Below are 18,809 nucleotides of genomic sequence, written 5' to 3'. Positions count from 1 at the left end.
GTCTCTTGTGGTTTGAGTCTGAACACTTTTTGAGAGGAACAGTCTCATAAACGACTTTCTTTTTTGTGATGTTTAATCTTGAAATGCCATTAAGTTTGTTACATAGAAAAATAAGGCTTTTTCAGAAGCAGGATAGACAGTATCTGTTCATTCTTTCCTTGCCTATTTTTTTCTACAATTTCATAATCAATCATTCAATTTTTGTTACCCATTTAACAATTCTTTGTTACTAGCAAGTAATGAAAATAACTTTTTGCCATAAAACAGATGAATTTCATTAGGACAAAGAACCCTGTTCAGCTGATCCTTTTCTTGTAGGAGTAGTGTGTATGAACCAGACTTAATCAATATTCTGCTTTGAATGACAAATGAAATGGTGGGGATTTTTTTAGTCATGTAAAAAGATACAGATGCACTAATATGCTTTAATTATTAAATGCTAAGCTTCACTTGTAAGGAAGTTTGCTCAAAAGCTGTTGAGAGATCTATATGTATGTATCAGTGGATACTTGCATCGAGGATGATCAAAGCAATGCAGAGTGGGAATGTCTTTTACTCTCCCCAAATCAGTTTCCATCTATTGTTTGTATTTGAAATAATTAATTTTAATCCAACCCAGGAATTTTAAACTGAACTATATTTCTAAGTTTAATATCAGAAAAAGTTCAAAGTCAGAGTTAGGTTGCAGAACATTGATCTAAGTGAAATACTTAAGCTTCTTTGGTATGGTAAACTTGCTATCACTGTTTTGCAAGAACCTTTATGTACGTGCTCTGTAAGTATGAAAGGTTTGCCATATTAGAATCGGCTCTACCAGCCCTAGCTATTTTTGTTTGAGGCATAATAGAAATGGGGTTTTGCTGTTTGTGTGAGGTTGTCCTATAATACAGTCGTTATTTGTTAAAGCATTGCTTAGAAACGTTAGGAAACACATTGCTAGCTGCTGGATTTGAAGCTTCTGTTACGTTTATGGCTGGGGACAGATTCACTGTGGCTTTCTGAAAAAAAAAACAAATGTGCTTTTCAAAGCTGTTCTTTTAAAATCCTTTGAAACCATCTACATCATCATTTATATTGTCTAGGTCACAATTGCTTTCAGTTTGGATTTACACGTGTTCTGTAGTATTAGCATTAGATACGTGTTTTTTTCATTGCTCAGTCTTTTGCTGTATAACCCACTCATTTACAAGAAGATACTTCAAAATTGTCTGAGATTACTTCTCCTTGCCATTGCTGCCTTAAGCATAACGGTAACTAACCACTTATGGTAACATTTAAGAAATTAAATAGGGGAATATAGTCAGATTCTGCCAAGGACTTAAACTGTCAGTGTAATGTGACTTATACTGAGCACTTGCATGTTTTTCAACATTACTATGGAAGGACATTAAAGAGGGGAGTGTAAAATGCTTTACATCACAGCCTCAGGCTTTTTTTTTTGTCATCTACAGTTAGCTCAGCAGTTAAGTTTAGGTATTTCAAGAAACTTGCTGAGTCCTGGAGACTCAACTGAGACAGTTTAATCATGCAGGAGTGGCAGAGGGGAGGTGGTTTTGTCTGGGTCAAAAGGATTAAGGCTTAGGGGCTAATAGACAAGATATATTTTATTATACAATAAAGAATATTATGTGCTGTAAGTTAAGGCAATTTTAAGTGCAACAATTATTGAATCATCAGCAAGGTATATTTGATTATACAAAGTTTAAAGTTACTCTTTTACACATAAGAATAGTCATTGTCTGCGTAAAGCATGTCACGCATCCTTCAGTTTGTTTTAAAAAAAGAAAACAAAAAACCAGATAATCCTCTTCTATTGACCAACAATTGCCAGCAGCAAACGCCTGTAATCACCACTTGTATCACTTGCTATCATTGTAGCCAAAGTCTTCTGGTACATTTGTGTGAACATCTGTTTAATTTGCACAAGGTCAATCTATGCAAAGAAAAAAAAAAAAAAAAAAAAGCACAAAACTTAAACATAGCGTATGATTTTAACTCCTAGACAGTCACCCCTCACCCCCATCACAGACTACAGAACACATGCCAAGGGAGAAATGTGCAACTGATTAACTGTACCCATCTTGCAAGCCACCTGGTCCCTCTAAGGCGGGGGGACCCAAAGCAGAGAGTCTAGCAGTTGTTCCTTACTTTGTTAGGACTGTACTGTCCTAACTCTTTAACAGCTGAACCTTTGAACGTGAGGTACTTATCTGCTACATGGACAGGCAACCACAGGTAAGAATGAAGACAAGCTCCTCTGTGGCTACTATCTAGCCAGAGATAAATTACTGTATAAAAGCTGGCTTTAAAACAAATTTACACGTTCATCTAAATCTGAATCCCATAAAAGCTTCATTGTAATACATGATTTCTACAGCTGTGAAAGGACGACTAAGTGAAAAGCTGGTTAGGGTAGATAGCTTTCTGCTACATGTGACACTTACAGAGGAGAAAGTTTCTTACCTCACTGCGGGTTACTATAATTCTGATGAGGGTAGAATCATCTGTGCCAGCTCCTTTCATAGAATAATAAAGTCTTTCTGCAAAAAAGGCTGGGCGATTTAAAGCACATTGCACTGCAATAAAGTATATTTTTAGGATTAGTTCCAGTACTGTACACCGTATAGCGATACCTGGCAGGATCAATTCAGGATCTTTGCTGTAGACAGCTAGAGGTAGGTGTTGGTGAAGATCCAGTTACTGTGGATTACAGGAACTGTTTTATAGAGCTGAGCTTATTTTCAAGCTGACCAAATGAGTTATTCTTTCACAAGAAAAGTTATGGTTATTAAAGTTAACTTCTCTGGAAGTGCTTTTCAAAACTGCCTGAAACCTTAATTCTCAAATAGGTAATTTAAGAACAGTTTTCCTTGGATAGCTGGTACTGGGATACAAGGTGTTTCACTGATGTTCCATTGTTAGAATGTCACTTAACAAAAGTACAGGTGTAAAAAGTTCTCACTCTAGTAGTTACTGAATGCATCTTGTTTCAGTTAGAGTTTTCATTCTCAGAGACAGGCCTTTATTCTTTTACATGATTCTGAAAGCTGAGTTTTTGCCATAAAACTCTTTAGCACAACATAATATGGGAAGTTTTTGCTTATTCATTATCGCTACAGAAATGCTGTCATTTTGATAAGCATTGGTAGGACTGGTCTCTGCAGATTTATAATTACTAGTAAATCATAGTGATTCTCACTATTAGCAAATAGTGAGAATGTGTGCTGAATTTGAACTGCTTTACTATATAATAAGCTAGCAGGAAAAAGTTAATTCAAAACAAGTCTTCTGTTTTGCTGAAGTTTTCCTTAGCAAATGCTGAGCTTTTTCGGGGTAGGTGGTGGTGGGGAAGAGAGGTGGAAAGGGAAGCGTGCCCAAAGTAGGTTCATGTTGGTTCTGAGATCATGCTGTGGGGGTGACCCAGCTCTCTCTGCTGAGGTGCCACACAACCAGAGTCACGGCTCTCTCACCCTGGTATTCACATAATTTTGCAGAGCTCTCAAAAACACAACTACAAGCACTAACCAGTGACCCTTGTTTCTGTGTAGTTGCCTGCCTTCCTGGAGAAGTGCCAAGTAGTTCCTATGTAGCCTTGTCTTGTTTCAAACTGACTTCTCCATGGTGGACGATTATTTTCTCCAGTTAAATGTAAAGTGAATAATTGGTATTTGAATAATTGAAGTTACTTTTGTGCTAGCAGAGTCTCAGGTTGTGTGTTCATTTGCCTATGGCCAGTGTTGAACTGGATTCTTCTTCAATTACGAGGTTTAATTCCTAAGGGATAAGGGGAGCAAAGAACGTATCACTTACAAATAGTCTTCAAGCCACGTTCCACGTTTCCAGAAAATTCTCGGTCAATGCTGCTTAATAAATCACGATTAGCAATCTACAAATAAATGAGATTAACATGTGGATAATGACATGCAGTAACAACTGGAACCTTAATTTAAAATACACTGACCAAGCTCATTTGAAATCAGTGAAGAACTCCTACCCTGGAGTATGCCTCAACTGTTGCTTTCAGTTGGGGGAAACTTCTGCTTGCCAGAACCATATTAAAGCAAGATTCATCAGTCCCAAGTTTTCCTTCACCTGCTTGGTACAGACGCTGAGCATCTTCTTGAGCTTTTTGATAATCCACAGTTTGATTCTCATCCCGATTACCCTAAAAGCAAAGACAACGGATGTCAAATGAAAAGCTGTGCTTTAACTGCTTGCATTGTAGCCCCCAAGCATGTATCTTCAAAGCTTGAAGCACAAAGAGTAATACCAGCTTGAAATACATTAACTACTCTTTGGTTTACTGTTTCTTACAGGCAACAAATACAAAAGTGGCGCAGAACCCTATCTGTAGGGCATGCTTTAAACTGTAGATACTCAGATAATTTCACCCCTGCATAGCATCTCATAATTCTAATTAAGTACTGTACTTAATTCTCTATTTTATTTAATAATGTAAGCCTTCTCTTGATTTGTTTGTTTCTAGGCTTCAAGTTGCAAAGAATCTTCCCAAACGAACGAATGAATTCTCTTACTGAATATGCACACCTGAAATATCTCAGGTCTTCTGTTTTATTTGGAATTTGCTAATTTCAAGTAAGAATGTCTCCAGAAAGCACTTCCTATATAGTTGCAATATGTCTGTAGGGCTTATATGACATTTTATATGCTTTGGGGTTTGGTTTCTTTTTGCTGCCCAGTGCATGAATGGATACTGCTAAATATACTGGCTGAGTAGACTGAATACAGGCTCTCAAATACTGTTGTATCTAAAGTGTTTAATATAGTATTTAAATTATGTGGTTGTCAGTTACTGTAAACTACTGGATTTATCAAAATAAAAGTTAGCAGCATGAAGCTTCTCAAGGTTTGCTTTTTTGTGGATTTTGACTTTTTAATCTGAATGCCTAGTGCAATAGCTGAACTCTCACAAAGGAGAGGCAAACGAGATAGAATGTCATAGAAATTCTGCAAATAAGCAGATTGATCAGAGAAATGTGGGAAGCTGCATTTAGTACCTGTTTCTTCCTAACAGCAAGTTAACAGCAAGTTGCTATTCTTCAACACAAAAAGAGCCCTAGTAAGTGATACGGGAAAAGCAAGCACCAGTGTTCACCTGAGCTCAACAGTAGCACCTTCCTGACTCTGGTCATGTGGAGGGAAGCAAGGCTACACTGTGACTTGGGAGGTAAGTTTTGCCCTGCAGTGTCTCCTAGCTTGTTCTTAGACAAACCATAAAGATTATCCTATCAGATTCACACAAATTACTGTGTTACCATAAGCCAAGAAACCGCCCATCCTTCTTTAACAGCAGTGTGGAGCACTGCTTATAGTACTCTCTGATTGCATCTGCACAATAAAGTATTTACACATAAATTCTGTGAGATGAATACAGGGTACTAAATTAGGCCATGCAATTCAACATAGATTTGTAGCTAGGAAGTATCTCTTCCTTGAGGAGGGACTGAAGTGTCATAGCTCATCATTAGGGAATAAATTAATGGCCCAGGGCTAATTTCTTAAAAAACCTGGCTCTTGCTAAGCATGCACAGGCAATTCATTTATAGAGCCACTATGATTATGACTATATGCATTGAAGTCAGACTGTCACCATTATCTTACAAAAAAAAAAAAAATTAAAGCTCACTTGGCACATAGATATAAGTAATCTTTCAAAGTGTCCTGAAGTGTCTGCTCTGATGTCTTGTTCGATGTCCCTTCCAAATTCTGATTTATAGCAGTTCACTATGTCTCGTATTTCCTGGTTTGTCCTTGTGCAAAGGATCTCAATCAGCACTCTCTCCTGAGTGCCTGCTCCCTGTAGGCATAAGAAATAAGAGGGCATAACTGCAAAGCTCTACTATTCAGTTTTATTCAACTGTGAAATTAAGCAGTCATCTGTTATTTCAAAACTCGATACTCTACATGGTAAGAACAGTATCCTTGCAGTGTGAAAACGCCACGTCTTCTGTATACGGAAAATGGAATGAAGATTCCTCAAACATTGAATTCTGCACCAGTTTAAAAAAACCACCCCAGGACTATTCGTCCACAACAGTGATGTCAGCCACAGTCAACTGGAAAATGGTTTTAGCAAGAAAATAAATTCTTTGGCAGCCTTAATCTGGAAACATACTGGAGGAAGGTAAAGCCTTATGATAATCGTTAAAGCCAAAGAAACACCGCATGTAAATCCTGTTTTGGTCAGTTTACAAGTGTGTTCCCTATTCCAATGTGGCCACTTCCTCAACATGGAGCATCAGCAGGAACTTTTGATAGATGGTTCCCTCGCCTCAGAATAAAAATTATCTGTGATTTCTGTGTACAATGAGATCTTACTGGCATGGTCATCTGTATTCAAGCAAGGATTAGATAGGAGTGGATCTATGTGAGTCTTCTAGGTAATGTTATATTATGAATTTTTAAAAGTGGTGAAGAGCAGCTATTGCCTCCAGTAAAGTTCATTTGAGCTCCACATTCTTCAGAGATCTGCATTCATACATGGGTTAAATTGCCTGTTTCCAGTATCAGCCACCTGCTAGTTGCTGCAGCTCAAACAAGCAAAAAATTCAAGCAAGAAAAGTTAAAAGTTTAAACCAACTAGCTCACCTAATCTCTAATGCAATCTTAATACTTGAACAGATACATGAATCATCTGACCTTAAGAAAATTATTTTTTCATTGCAGTCCTGTTGGGGAAAAAAAAAAAAGGATAATCCAAAAATCTCTTTCATTAACAATGGTTTATTCCTAGTAAGGAGAGGAATGTACCTTCAATTTAAACAGCAGTTACAGTTTTAATGGCACCCTGGCCCTTACTACATTCTAGCAAAAATTGTGCCCAAGAGAGTGGCAGACAACAGATTTCTCTCATGCAGCATTTCATCCTCTGCTGGAGGAAGAGCTGCTCCAAACTAGCTGTCCTGTAGAAATTGGCTGGAACTGGGAGATGCACTAGAAAAGAACTCAGCCCAACAGTCCTGAAATTTGTTTGTAACTGTAGGATTTTTTAATAATGCAGGGATCAGGTATTCTCTTTCCTTAAATGAGTATTTTAAGACAGTTTTAAACTATTTTGTTCACAGCAAAGCCTTACCTTCATTGCATGACGTAAACTCCATGCATCGTAGTAGGTGCTAGGCATGAACAGTGCTAGAATCAATTCTTCCACATTTCCACTTAACTCAGACTTCAGATCTTTAATTAAATCCTGTCCAATTGTAAACACAAAAAGGGCTTTGGAGAGTGTTAGCCATGTATTTAGATTATACACTGAAAAATATGAAACTATAGTTTACATTTGTGACTGATTTCTACCTTTGTGCTGTTTTTCCTGTGAAGTTTTGTTCTATTTCTTATAAAAAACTTCCCTCTGTCCAAAACTTAGACAGCTCAGCTCTCTTCCATTATCCCCTCACTAATTGTGACCTAGTCAGGTCCTGAAAAATGCCACAATTATAAAACTGCTCTTTTAAGTTGCATAAATAAGAGAGGGAATAAATGAAATTATCTCAGCCTTTTATTGACTAATCAATCCTCAAGCAGTTTCTCAGTTTATTTCTTACAAAAAAAACAACCAGATCTCAGTGCTTGTTTGTGTGCATAAAAATCTCAGTTTCAGATGCTATAATACAAGGACAGTTTAGGCTTGATTATTTTCTATCTATCATCAAGCATTACAAAATCAGAGAAGCTTCTTGTTTGGTCAGGGACAGAGCCAGCCCCCAGCCTTCCCTGCCTCTGCTTCTGCCAGGTATGAGGGCAACACTGTTAAATACCACGTCCCCCAGTACACAAGGGAGGTGCATTTAAAAAATGCCCCAAAACACTGCCCAGGACTAACGTGCAATCAGCAGCTGACAGTTTGGTTTTGTTTACTGATGGAAAGAACTAGTGAACATACCTTGCCATACATAGTCTTGAAAGCTGCCTTGATTTTCTGCCTTTGATCATTGGAGCGGTTAGCTACAACATTGATGATAGCCTGCTCATCAGTTCCTTGGAAACAGAAGAGCAATTTCATGTAAGAACTCATAATAAACCCTCCAAGACTATGCATTTTATGCCTGTCTTATGCCTGTGGGCATTGTTACATAACAAATGCATGGCTATCATTTAAGTTACCAATATTTCTAAGTAACTTAGTTTACTAAATTGCTTGAGTCATTTTGAAAGTGTAACTTTTGAAAAGCTTGAGAAAAAAAAAGTGTATGATTAAATAAAAACTGAAGAAAGGGGCAAAATGGCATTAAGGAGTTAGCTCAATGAAAATTTAAGCCTCTGTTGCTTACTTACCAAACCCCTTCATAGCTTTGCGTAGAATTTCTGCATCCCTTCCAGCATCAAAGTTTGGAGCAGCTTGAATTGTGCCCTGGGTACACTGAACCGTTGCTGCAGGCTGAAAATGAGAGTCACATGTAGTTAGCTATCCTGCACAATATAAATTCAAATTAAAACCACAACTTTGTAATCCAGAAGTCGTCATCTATTAGTTCCCCATTTTTTTCTCTGACACAGACTCAGGGAGACATTTGGTTGTCTTGAACAGCTTTGCCCACCAATGCCACAGCAATGCTTTTACCTAGTTGTATGGATGAAGATCTACTTGATGAGTATATACAGAGTTATGATTTTGTTCAGGCTGTACTCTGAGTGTAGGTGGGAACTCCTGATGCAGGACACGCTGTAAGTTGTTGTAAACCAGTTGTAAAAACGTTACAGGGTGAGAAAACCACAGAAGCCACATAAGATTGATTATAGAAGAGGGTACAGCACATACCGGACCAGACATTGGTGATGGCGCTTGTCCACCAGGATATCCTACTGAAAATGAAGAACAAGATAAAAGGAATTAATTAGGTCTCCTCTTATTATGTAAATGCTAATCTGAAAATAAAGCCATTTAGAGACTTACCACTGCACAAAACCTGTTTCCTAAGTAATGATACCTGTAATGACCAGTAACTTAATTTCTTGCCCTCGGGAAGGATGGGATGAAGCAATCACAGACACATTCCGGTACATACACTAGCAAGGCAATTCTAAAAATACTAAATTTACTGGTGCTGTGGGAACTGGAAGGATCTCTCCTTATTAAGTACTGCTGTCTTTGACAAAAGCCAAGATAGCCTGTGGCAATGAAGAAGTGCTCTCTTTCAAAGTCATATTATTCATTTTAAAACATCTAGTGTATAAATGATAAATACTAAGAATTAATTTGTGCAAAAAGAATTGAAGCAATCTTACTTTGTGAGCACTGTGAATACAAAAGCTACAACTATTTTTTTTTGCACTGGAATTTTATTTTTATCCCTAGTATGTACATACAATTGTTATAATTTTAATAGCAGCTTAGTTATTATTAAAGTCAACATAGCAATCATTAAAATAAAGGTTTTGCTGCTCTGAATTTCTTGCAAACACAACTGACGCATTCCAGGACAAAAGTGGTTTTGATGGAATCTGTGCTGATTTTAAGCGATGGTGTGCATTCCCCTCTCCCCCACTATGCCAGGGATCACCATGAACACACAGATCTGAAAAAATGCAGCCATTTCTTTGAGATTAACAGAACACCTATGCTGTGTGGACAGAATGTGGACTCTGGATTTCATGGTTCTCATCAGTTACTTGCAGTTTGAAGAAGGAGAAGCACCTAAACCACTACATCAGGACCATTAATCACTGACAGCCATCCCTTTTGGATGTAGCACCTATAGAGATGGGTCTCATCAGCCCTTCAGCGGTCTTGTCAAGAAAGGCGATAGGTGTACAGCATACAAACCTCAAGAGCTAAAAGTAAGAAAGGTAAGGGCCTAATTTGTTACTACCTATACTGGGATGTCTTGGTTTAACCTTGGATGCTTAAAGTTTCTTATATGTGACACACCTGGAATTTGTCCTCCTCCACCTCCAGCATAGCTTTGGGCAGGAGGTTGTGGATAGCCACCAAAGCCAGGGCCAGCGGGAGGCACACCAAACCCAGGGCCTGTAGGAGCTAGGAGGAAAAGAAAGATTTTGGCATGCTTAATGTTTTGTACTTGACTTCTGACGCAACATGAGCCAGGTTATTGAGCAGAGCTACACAAGAGACTAGTTTCTCTGTGTCTGTGCAATGGCCCAAAACCAACAAGCATGCAGGTATTTACTGCCTGATAGCAATCTGTTTGGCTGCCTGCATGCTGCTGCATAAATTCATTGCTGAACAAAGCTGCTTTTCTTTATCACTTCTGCCAAGCACAGGGAATGGTTACACCAGCAATCACTCCTGAGGGGTATGCCAACAAAGGATCTTACCTCCAGGATAAGGTGGCATTCCTCCAGCCTGGGGAGCTCCAGGGTAACTCCCGGAGGCAGGGTAGCCCCCCGGAGCAGGGTATCCTGCTGCCCCTGGATATCCAGCACTTGGTGGTGCTGCAGGATAGGTCCCTCCTCCTGCCGGAGGGTATCCTCCAGGAACTGCGGGATAGGAGTACTGACCAGCTGGTGGATAAACAGACTCTTGTCCTGTTGGCTGAAACACAAAAATGGGATATTTGTACGCCCTGCTAACAGACACCAGAGTAAAAACTCTCAAGCTACCAAAATGTCCGTGTATATAATAATATGAATTATATAGTTAGGTGCAGCACTTGAAGCAGCAGCAGCAGAATTCCCAAAGCCTGGATGCAAGGCTCCTGGCTGCGTTTTCTGATGTGTTGACACAGAATCAAAGAGTGCTGCAGGGTGAAAGGCACCTCTGGACGGCCTCTGATCCCACCCCTCTTCAAAGCAGGGCCAGCTTTGGAGTTAGGTGAGGTTACGCAGGGCCTTGTCAAGTTTTCAGTATCTCTAAGGACAGCAAATCCACAGCCTCTCTGGGCCCCTGTTCCAGTGTTTGGCAACTCTCATGGTGAAAAATGTTTTCCTCAAATCAAATTACAATTACAACCTGGGGTTGTTGGGCTGCCCTTTCACTGTGTACCTCTGAGAAGAATCTGGCTCCAGTGCCTCTATCACTCCTTCTTACATCACAGAAGACTGAACAGATCTCCCCTTAGCCTTCTCTTCTCCAGACAAGCAGCCCTCCCTGGACAAACGCTTCCGTTTGTCTATGTCTGTGTTGTACTGGAAGGTCAGAACTGGATATGCATGCCACATGTGGCCTCATGAGCGCTGAGTGCAGAGGAATGATAGTTTCCCTTCACCTGCTAGCTTCACTCTTGCTAAGCCTGGTATGTCATTAGCCCTCCTCCTCAGGCACGTGGCACTGCCGAGCCACGTTCAATTTGTCAGCCACCAGGACCCCTGGCTGGAAAGCTGATGCCTCATAAAGAAGAGGCGACCTCACCTAGGCTTGCTCTCCCTGAGTCAGTAGAAGTCTGTCATGAATCATCAGGAGATCACCTTCTGTTTTTATAAGACTTTTAAGAACTTAGTATCTTTAAAACTTCTGCCTCTCTTGTACAGCCAGTATTTTCAAATATTACATAGTAAGAACTTACAAGAGGTGGGGGGGGGTTTCCAATTTGCTTTGGAAACCAGGTTAGAAAGCATGAACATTCAGTAACTAAATCTGGACCACTGAGTCAGACTGAACACCTATTACAGGTTTTAAATAAAAAGAACAAGTCAAACATATGCCTTTGTTTTGCTACGTGAATGACAAATGACTTACCAGTCATACCACAAAGGTTGCTATGAGCATTAACGTGTTTTAGAAACATTTACTTGAATGACCTGGATCTCTGAGGGAAAAACCCTGTAAGTTAAAAGCCATAGACTTGATCTGAAAAATCAGGTATTTAAAATCCATTTAACAATGAAGCATAATGTATGGACTCATTACTCCCTTGCTAGGGATGAGCCTTACCCACTAGCTTTAGGAATATGGGCCACACATTACATAACAGTACACACTCATTCTCGACTCCAGAAAACAGAAATAAACTGCACAGCAATAAAGCCTAGCTCAAACGTTCTGCTTGAGTTTGGTTACCCCAAGATTTCTACCCTCAGAATACTGTGCCCAGACTACATAAAACCCTCTTCCGCAGCAGTACAGCCTGACTTTCTCTGTCAGACTCAACAATAATTTTGGTGGAATTTAGATTCACAAATCCAAAATCAGGATCCCCAAAAGCCCTGCTCTGATAACTATCACTATTACAGAAGAAAACAATTTCACATTGTTTTTTTGCACTGGTTATCACTTTGAGCATCATCAATGAGACTAGGAAACCTAGAATATCCACAGCGTCTTTTAAATTCATCCATTGACGTTTGCTATATTTTAAATGCTAGCTAAAAAAAAAAAAAAAGTATTTTCAGATTTAGTTAAAAATAAGTTCCAGCTATAATCATGAGGGCTCAGCAGAACCTTAAGGTGGGGGGAAGAAATCCTGGAGTTAAGAAAGTCTGTTTTCTAACATGTTTGTCTTTAGTTTGACTGACTTTAGTGTTTCAGAGGGATTAAGGATAAATTGTAAAGCAAAACAATCAGATAATATGTATTTATATTGTATGTATTTATATATATTGTACGTATTTATAGCTTTTCAGCTTAATGGGATCCAGGTTGAGCTCCATGCTTAAGCCTAGTTCTGTACTGCATAAAACACAAACCATACAAAATTCCCACAATTACAGCATGATCAGTGCCATACTAGTTAAAGCACACAGTTGCATCTAGCTTTGAAATATGGCACAGGCATATCAAAAAGACTGCACTATCAGCCACACTTGATGCATTTCAGCCTTCCATTAAGTTTTACTGGAATTTTTAGTCCATTCAGTCGTGAGCTGAATGTGGAACAAAGTCCTGCAAGTGAAGGATAGGGGGTCAAAGTCAAGATACAGTGTCCTTTATCCTCAGAAAAATATTTACTTGGTGTCGTATGAAAGCTGGGCTGCTTGAGTAAAGCATTCCAAGCTCTTCCTGAGGGTAATGGCCACTGAAGTTTGTTCAGCATCTCTGTAAATCCTAGGATATGCAGACAAGGAATATTTGGTAGAGTTCATAGATTACCTCTAGTAATTACTAGTTCATAGATTACCTCTGACCCTGGGGGAAAGACCCTCATATTTATGTAAGAGCTACTGATACTGTAAAAAAATTATTTGCTGAGAGAGTTAGCTATATGAAAAAGAAACCAATCTCACAAGACAAAGATAAACTAAAACAAGACCAAACTGTCAAAAACCTTTCTGCAACAATAGGCAACACTAAATATATATATATATCTTAAATTTCCTTCTTGGAATTCTTATGAGACAACTGTAAAGTCATCCTCAGGGATACAGAGATTAAAACAAAGACCACAATCTCTAGAGAATACTGTATATGAACTGAGAGCTGCTATGTACATGTGTGCACAGCGTAGTAAGAAGGGGTATTCACAATATGAATGCATTAGGAATACAACCCATTGAGAGCCATACTTACAGGATAACCGGGGAAAGCAGGGTAGCCGCCGGAAGGGGGATAACCCGGGTATGACATTCTGGGGAAAACAAAAAAAAAAAACAAAACACATTTTCACTGTCAAGGCACTACACATAAGTTTGTAGTAGTTATTTTCTTGCTAATTGCCTGTTAAATTACTTGAACAATATGTTTAGTAGGTTTAGAATTGTTCAGGAGTGCTCGGCTATTAAACCCACAAAACCTTTCCTTGGCCATAGCAAGCAGGATTCAGAAGGGAAGCATCTTCAACTTTGTAATTATCCGCCGCTCTTCTTTAGGGTCAGATAGACACTGAAGCACAGTAAGAGGCTTGAACCTCCAAAAAGAACTCGGAAATACAGGATACACCACGAGGTGCCAGAAGGGGGCTGAGTGCTTTTTCAGAACAGAAACAGAAGGGTCAGGCTAGAGCAGGGCCCCACTCCTGCTCCACACCAAGCACTTGTCTCCTGTTCCCCTGCACTCCTCCCCTCACAGTAGTTCCTGTGAGAAGAGCAGTACGCTATCTATCCCATGTAAAAGGATAATTTGATAGAAATATGTAATCCCCCAGCATTACTTCATTTGTGAAGATTTCTGTTTCCTGCCAACAAGTGTTTATTTTAGTCCCATTTTTAACAGAGGGGCTTGTGGAGTAGGAACAGAACAGGACAGAGATCATCCACCACGATGCCAACCAGCTGGGCGGGGATTCTCCAGGCCATTAGCCAGGTTACAAAACACTTAATGGCAGGAAAAAAAAAATCATGTTCACGCTAACCAGGTAGACTCTCTGATCAGGGCCTGGCAGTTACTCATGGCATGTGTCTAAGACAGTAAGCAACTTATCTGCACATATCAAAGGACACTGGAAATACAAAAATGAAAGCAATATAGCAAATTATTATTCACCATTTCTAGGTGTTCACCAGCCAAAACAAACGGGTTTGAAAGCAGAATTCTTACTGCATTGGAGCATTAAGGCAGTACGTGGTCATAGAATTACACATCTGCGACTTAATGTGGAAAACATTGAAACTTTGAGTAGGTCAGTTCAAGTAAGAGCCAAAACCAAATTGCAGAGAAGCACAGCTATGCAGTCTCACACTGATAAACTTGGATCATCACTTCCAAATAAACAAAGGGGGAAGAACAACATGAGGTGTGTTTCTAAATCTATGTTTTAATCATAAACACTGCTAGTGGCTATTTCCTGAAGAAGAGACACCTTAAACCAGTGCCTGTACAGTATTTATTACTGACAGCTGCTTGGATGGACTTTAAATTTGGCTTTCAACAGCACACTTCTCTTTAACACTAATTATAATTATTTTCAGGAACAAGACGACCAGCAACACTTCCTTCTGATTTCAGTTTCACTCTTTCCGCTTACAGGAAAATACTGTGTCAGTAAAACTGATTTAAAAGACAAACAAACACACACTTCTTCAGCTTTTCAGTTTAATGTAATTCAACTAAAGTTACACCATTAAGAACACAGGATTGTAAAGCCTGTAAAATTTGTTGAGGTGCACTGTAGGACTTCCACTGTACAACTTACGACATCTTTCATGATGTAAAATCAACAGGTGGTGACGACAACTTAGCTGTTTGAACAGCTGTAAAAATTTTAATTTGTACAATAAATGGGATCCAACAATCTTTTAACCATATTAAAATATAACCAATTGTAAATTTATTGGTAAGATACTTAATTTAGAATGAATATATTTTTTTAGCTACGTATGTCTCTCATTTACTAGCAAACACATTCTAGCAAAAAGCTTTTTAAGGCATGAGTTTCCAACATCTTATTTTCAAGCAAACAAGCCATCAAGTCCATGTCGTATTTTTGATTAGCAAATTAACCACTCACGTAAACCTGTGACCTACAGCGCACTGGTAAATTGTTTAACTCTTTCCTTACGTCTGCCATACAGGTTCCTTTTCTAGGATTTAATTTGTGATGTGAGTTCCTTTGGACGAGGCACTGGGAATTGTGGCATTTCATTTAATCATTCCCCTGTTTCCCTGATTCCTATTTGTTATTCTTCTGAATTACAGAAACAAAATTAAAATGTTTTATTTCCATTTGCTTGATGTAGCTGATTTCTTTTTTATCGGAGGAAAAAAAAATATAGAGTAACAAAAGGGTCAAATAAGGACCTTCAAATACTTTCAGGCCTTTTACAACTAGATGGATGTGATACTAAATTGCAATTTCAGGCTTGCCTCTGACACCAGCTACAAAGAGTTTCTTCAAAACGTATTATGAGCGGACAGCAATGTTTACTGAAACCGCTTTCGCTGTGCAGATGTTTTCCAGGCACGTATGGAGGCACCGACACAATATTAAGTACTCGGTGAACATGGCACTGCCGCTGCCGCAGCGCAGGGCCTCGCTGATCTCAAGCGCAAGCACCCTCAAGCAGAGCAGAGGTTCTGATATTTCTGCTTTTATAACCAAAATAACAACAGATTTGCCCATCAGATTCTAATTTCCACTGCGTTTCCCCCGCCCGGGGATGGGTCAGCGGCCCCGCGGCGGCAACGCCCGCCAGCATCCGCCCGCTCTCCTCTGCGGGCCGAACTCCGAGGCGGGGGAATCTCTTTTTTGGGGAGAGGGGGCTGTAAGGATGTAGCTCCGACGGTGCAAAACCAGGAGACGTGCTGAACTCGGCGTGGGAGCTCAACTGGTAAAAACAGCGAAGTCTCCCCTCTGCTGCGGGGCGGCCCGGCCCCCGCGGGGACCCCCCAGGCCTGGAGCCGGAGGAAGCTCCGTCCGGTCCCGCCCCGCGCACACCTGCGCCCCCGGCCGAGGGCGGCCCCCCGCCAGCACCACACCCGCCCCCGCAGCCGGTAAAGGACCCCGCTGGGGCCGCCACCGCCCCCCACCCCGCCCGGAGCCGGCCCGGCCCAGCCCTGCCCGCCGGACGAGCCGCCGCCCCACCCTCTGTTTCGGGGTGGGAAGGGCGGTCACGTACCGGCCGGGTCTCCCCTCGCTCCCTTAGCCGCCAGCCCCGGGCGGGCGCAGCGAGGCAGGGCTGCAGGCGGAGGCAGGTACTGCTCTACTCACTTCTCCCGAGGCCACCGGGACCTCGTCCCTGCTCCGCGCCGGGAGGGCAGGCCCCCGGCCAGGGGGGTGCGGCGCTCTTAGGCGGGCCGGCGCCTCCCTCGGCCGGACACCTGCCGAGCCCCGGGAGCCCTGTCCCGGGCAGCCGCCCGGGTCGCCCCGGCCCCCAGAGCGCAGCGGGACGGGGCCGAGCCCCCCCCTCCCCCCCGCCCCGGAGGCGGGCCCAGGCCGGGGCCTGAGGCGAGGGGCGCGCGAGCCGCGGCCTACCGCTGCCCCCGGCTGCCTCACCTGAGGGGAAACCTGCGGAACCTCCGACCTCCCTCCCGCAGCTGCACCGCAAAATGGAGGCTCTGGGGCTGGGCGGCACCCGCCCCGCCCCCGGCACCGAGCCCGCCCCGGCCCGGCCCGGCCCACGGACCCCGCTCGCCGCAGGCAGGGCCGAGGCGGGCTGGCAGCGGCTGCGGGTGGTGCTCGCCGTGCTAACCCGGGACCCCTCTCCTGTCTGTGCAGGCTTGCGCCGTCTTGCTGAAGGGAAGCTGCAGTATGCCCAGTTCTCCTTCAGAATGGCTGAGAGGTAAGTTCAGAGACACGAGTGCCACAGACACGGAGCGGCTCGCCAGTGGAGCTGTGTCAGGGGAAGCATTCCACACGGCGAGCGCCAGGCGATGCCAGCCCGCGGGCGTTCTTAGCCGCCCGCCTAGAAAGGAGGGGAGAAGCCTGCGCTGCAGTTTCCCTACAGTACCACTGCGGTGGAGTTCAGCCCTAATATGTACCTAAGCCCTAAGATGTACCTCTAAATCCCGGTCTGTTATCCAGTGACACTTGAGTCTTCAGATCACGATCCTCATTCAGTGGCTGGCAGGCAAGCAGCCAAGTCATCTAGGCCACCAGAGCAGTCTGTAACAGGCAAACTGTATAAAGGATGTAAGTGGAGCCGGAGGAGTTGCTCCTTTTCATGTAGTTACTCAAGATCAGGATCTAGGTCCCAAGAGGGCATAAAGGTAAGATTGTCCTGGCTACTACATACCTTTCTCTAGAAAGAAATCCTAATTATACTCATTTGTATGCAATTGTGGGAAGTTAACTTAGTGTTTTGTTGCTGTCTATTGTAATGTTTATTTACATTATATTTAGAACAGACACTACATGCATATCACTCTTCCTTTACCTGGTGGTTAATTATTCATAAGAGATTCTGACCAGCAAGAGACAATTATGAAGGAGCCACCTGTGATATTATGCACTGGTTACTTGAAATTATTCAAAATAACTTCCTACTTTTTATGATAAAACATGTTAGCAGTTCAGAGACCATTAAAATGCCAACTATTTTTTCCTGTAACCTGTTGCAGCACTTGAGCTCTGCCTAAAACAACAGCCACTGCTCTATTTGTCTGTAAAACAGCACTAAGTGCAGGCAGCAGAAAATAGGTGGGTAATAATTTACCATGCTTGCCTGCTTCAAATGAAAAGCACCTAAAGCCACATAAAGAATCTAATAAATGACCTATCTTCAGCAAAATCGGGCTTGTTCTCCCTTGTTTGCCCAGAACACATCAGAGGGAGCTTTAAAAATTTAATCCTCGCAGCATTCTTCAGCTGACACTCCCAGTGTATGTCTATTCCATTTCACCTGTTAAGCATGTTTCTTTCAGGACAGGTATATATTTAAATCCCTATTTCCATGGGAACCAAGTATATTTATAAAATACACAATTCTTTATCTCTTCCATTTAGTGGCCTGTTTGGATTTGAGCTATTCAGGAAAGGAACAATCTGTTTTCACAAACAAATCAGAAAAGAACAAGAGAAAACATTCTCATAAAACAGCCTATGTCTGAAGAATCTATGTTAGATGTGTTGTGTGCTTGCATGTTAACAAGAATATCTGGAATTACTTTTTTAAAGCATGGAATGGAACCACTGTGGTCATCTAATTTCACTCCCTATATTTAAGGAAATGCCTTGGCTTGTTACCATAGCTAGAGCCAGCACATTTAGGAAAGCTTCTAAAACCCCATGCAGAATCAAGGCAAATTCCCTCTATTGGAAAAATTTAACTTCAGTGAGGTTGGGAGACAAACTCTTGCTCCTTTCTTTTGTAATATCCTTGCCTCTTCTGCCAAGGCATGATACTGGACAAAATTCTGGTCTGGAGGGACTTGGCTCTCAACTATATAGTTGTGCTAACTGAGTGCTATCAGTAACTTTATTTTCCAGAGTAATTTATTGTTGCTGACATAGGTCACTAAAGCATTGCTGCCTCTCTGTGCTATGTATCCTGGTTGGAACATTATTTCCCATTTAAATAAT

At 41.5% G+C, this 18,809-nt stretch overlaps 2 protein-coding genes across 7 annotated transcripts in view; one reads left to right on the top strand and one right to left on the bottom strand.

Moving 5' to 3' along the window:
* Positions 1–4,857, top strand: part of PPP3CB (protein phosphatase 3 catalytic subunit beta) — a 51,313-nt gene extending 46,456 nt beyond the window's left edge. For all 5 annotated transcript variants that reach the window (XR_015259074.1, XR_015259077.1, XR_015259075.1 and 2 more), the window contains one exon: positions 4,487–4,857. The gene's annotated coding sequence lies outside the window, so the exon portion shown is untranslated. The remainder of the gene's footprint in view (positions 1–4,486) is intronic.
* ANXA7 (annexin A7) lies at positions 56–16,880 on the bottom strand. Of its 2 annotated transcripts, none has more exons than XM_086752346.1 (14): positions 16,785–16,880; positions 13,424–13,481; positions 10,297–10,513; positions 9,890–9,997; positions 8,780–8,823; positions 8,296–8,398; positions 7,904–7,998; positions 7,097–7,210; positions 5,648–5,818; positions 3,995–4,165; positions 3,811–3,886; positions 2,464–2,576; positions 1,488–1,933; positions 56–1,455 (listed from the first exon to the last, which is right to left on the bottom strand). In XM_086752346.1, exons 2-13 carry the CDS (start codon positions 13,478–13,480, stop codon positions 1,811–1,813), a joined length of 1,392 nt encoding a protein of 463 aa, XP_086608472.1. In that variant the 5' UTR covers position 13,481; positions 16,785–16,880; the 3' UTR covers positions 56–1,455; positions 1,488–1,810. The 2 variants fall into 2 exon arrangements, with proteins under 2 accessions (XP_086608472.1, XP_086608473.1); XM_086752347.1 differs by having other exon boundaries at positions 8,780–8,820.
* Positions 16,881–18,809: the final 1,929 nt, after the last annotated feature.

The sequence above is a fragment of the Chlamydotis macqueenii genome, chromosome 7, assembly GCF_036417535.1.
Source record: "Chlamydotis macqueenii isolate bChlMac1 chromosome 7, bChlMac1.mat, whole genome shotgun sequence".
NCBI classification, from domain to species: domain Eukaryota; kingdom Metazoa; phylum Chordata; class Aves; order Otidiformes; family Otididae; genus Chlamydotis; species Chlamydotis macqueenii.
The sequence above is the reverse complement of the archived record's forward strand: the minus strand, read 5'-3'. Positions and strand labels throughout refer to the sequence as shown.

What these genes read in the sequence shown, in the direction of transcription:
- ANXA7 (XM_086752346.1), bottom strand. Translation starts at nt 13,480, where the DNA reads ATGTCATACCCGGGTTATCCCCCTTCCGGCGGCTACCCTGCTTTCCCC. An exon ending in CTGCTTTCCCCGGTTATCCT is followed by an intron (nt 10,514 to 13,423) that starts GTAAGTATGGCT and finishes TTTGTGTTTCAG; the next exon opens with CCAACAGGACAAGAGTCTGT. An exon ending in GTTTACGTCATGCAATGAAG is followed by an intron (nt 5,819 to 7,096) that starts GTAAGGCTTTGC and finishes TTATGCCTACAG; the next exon opens with GGAGCAGGCACTCAGGAGAG.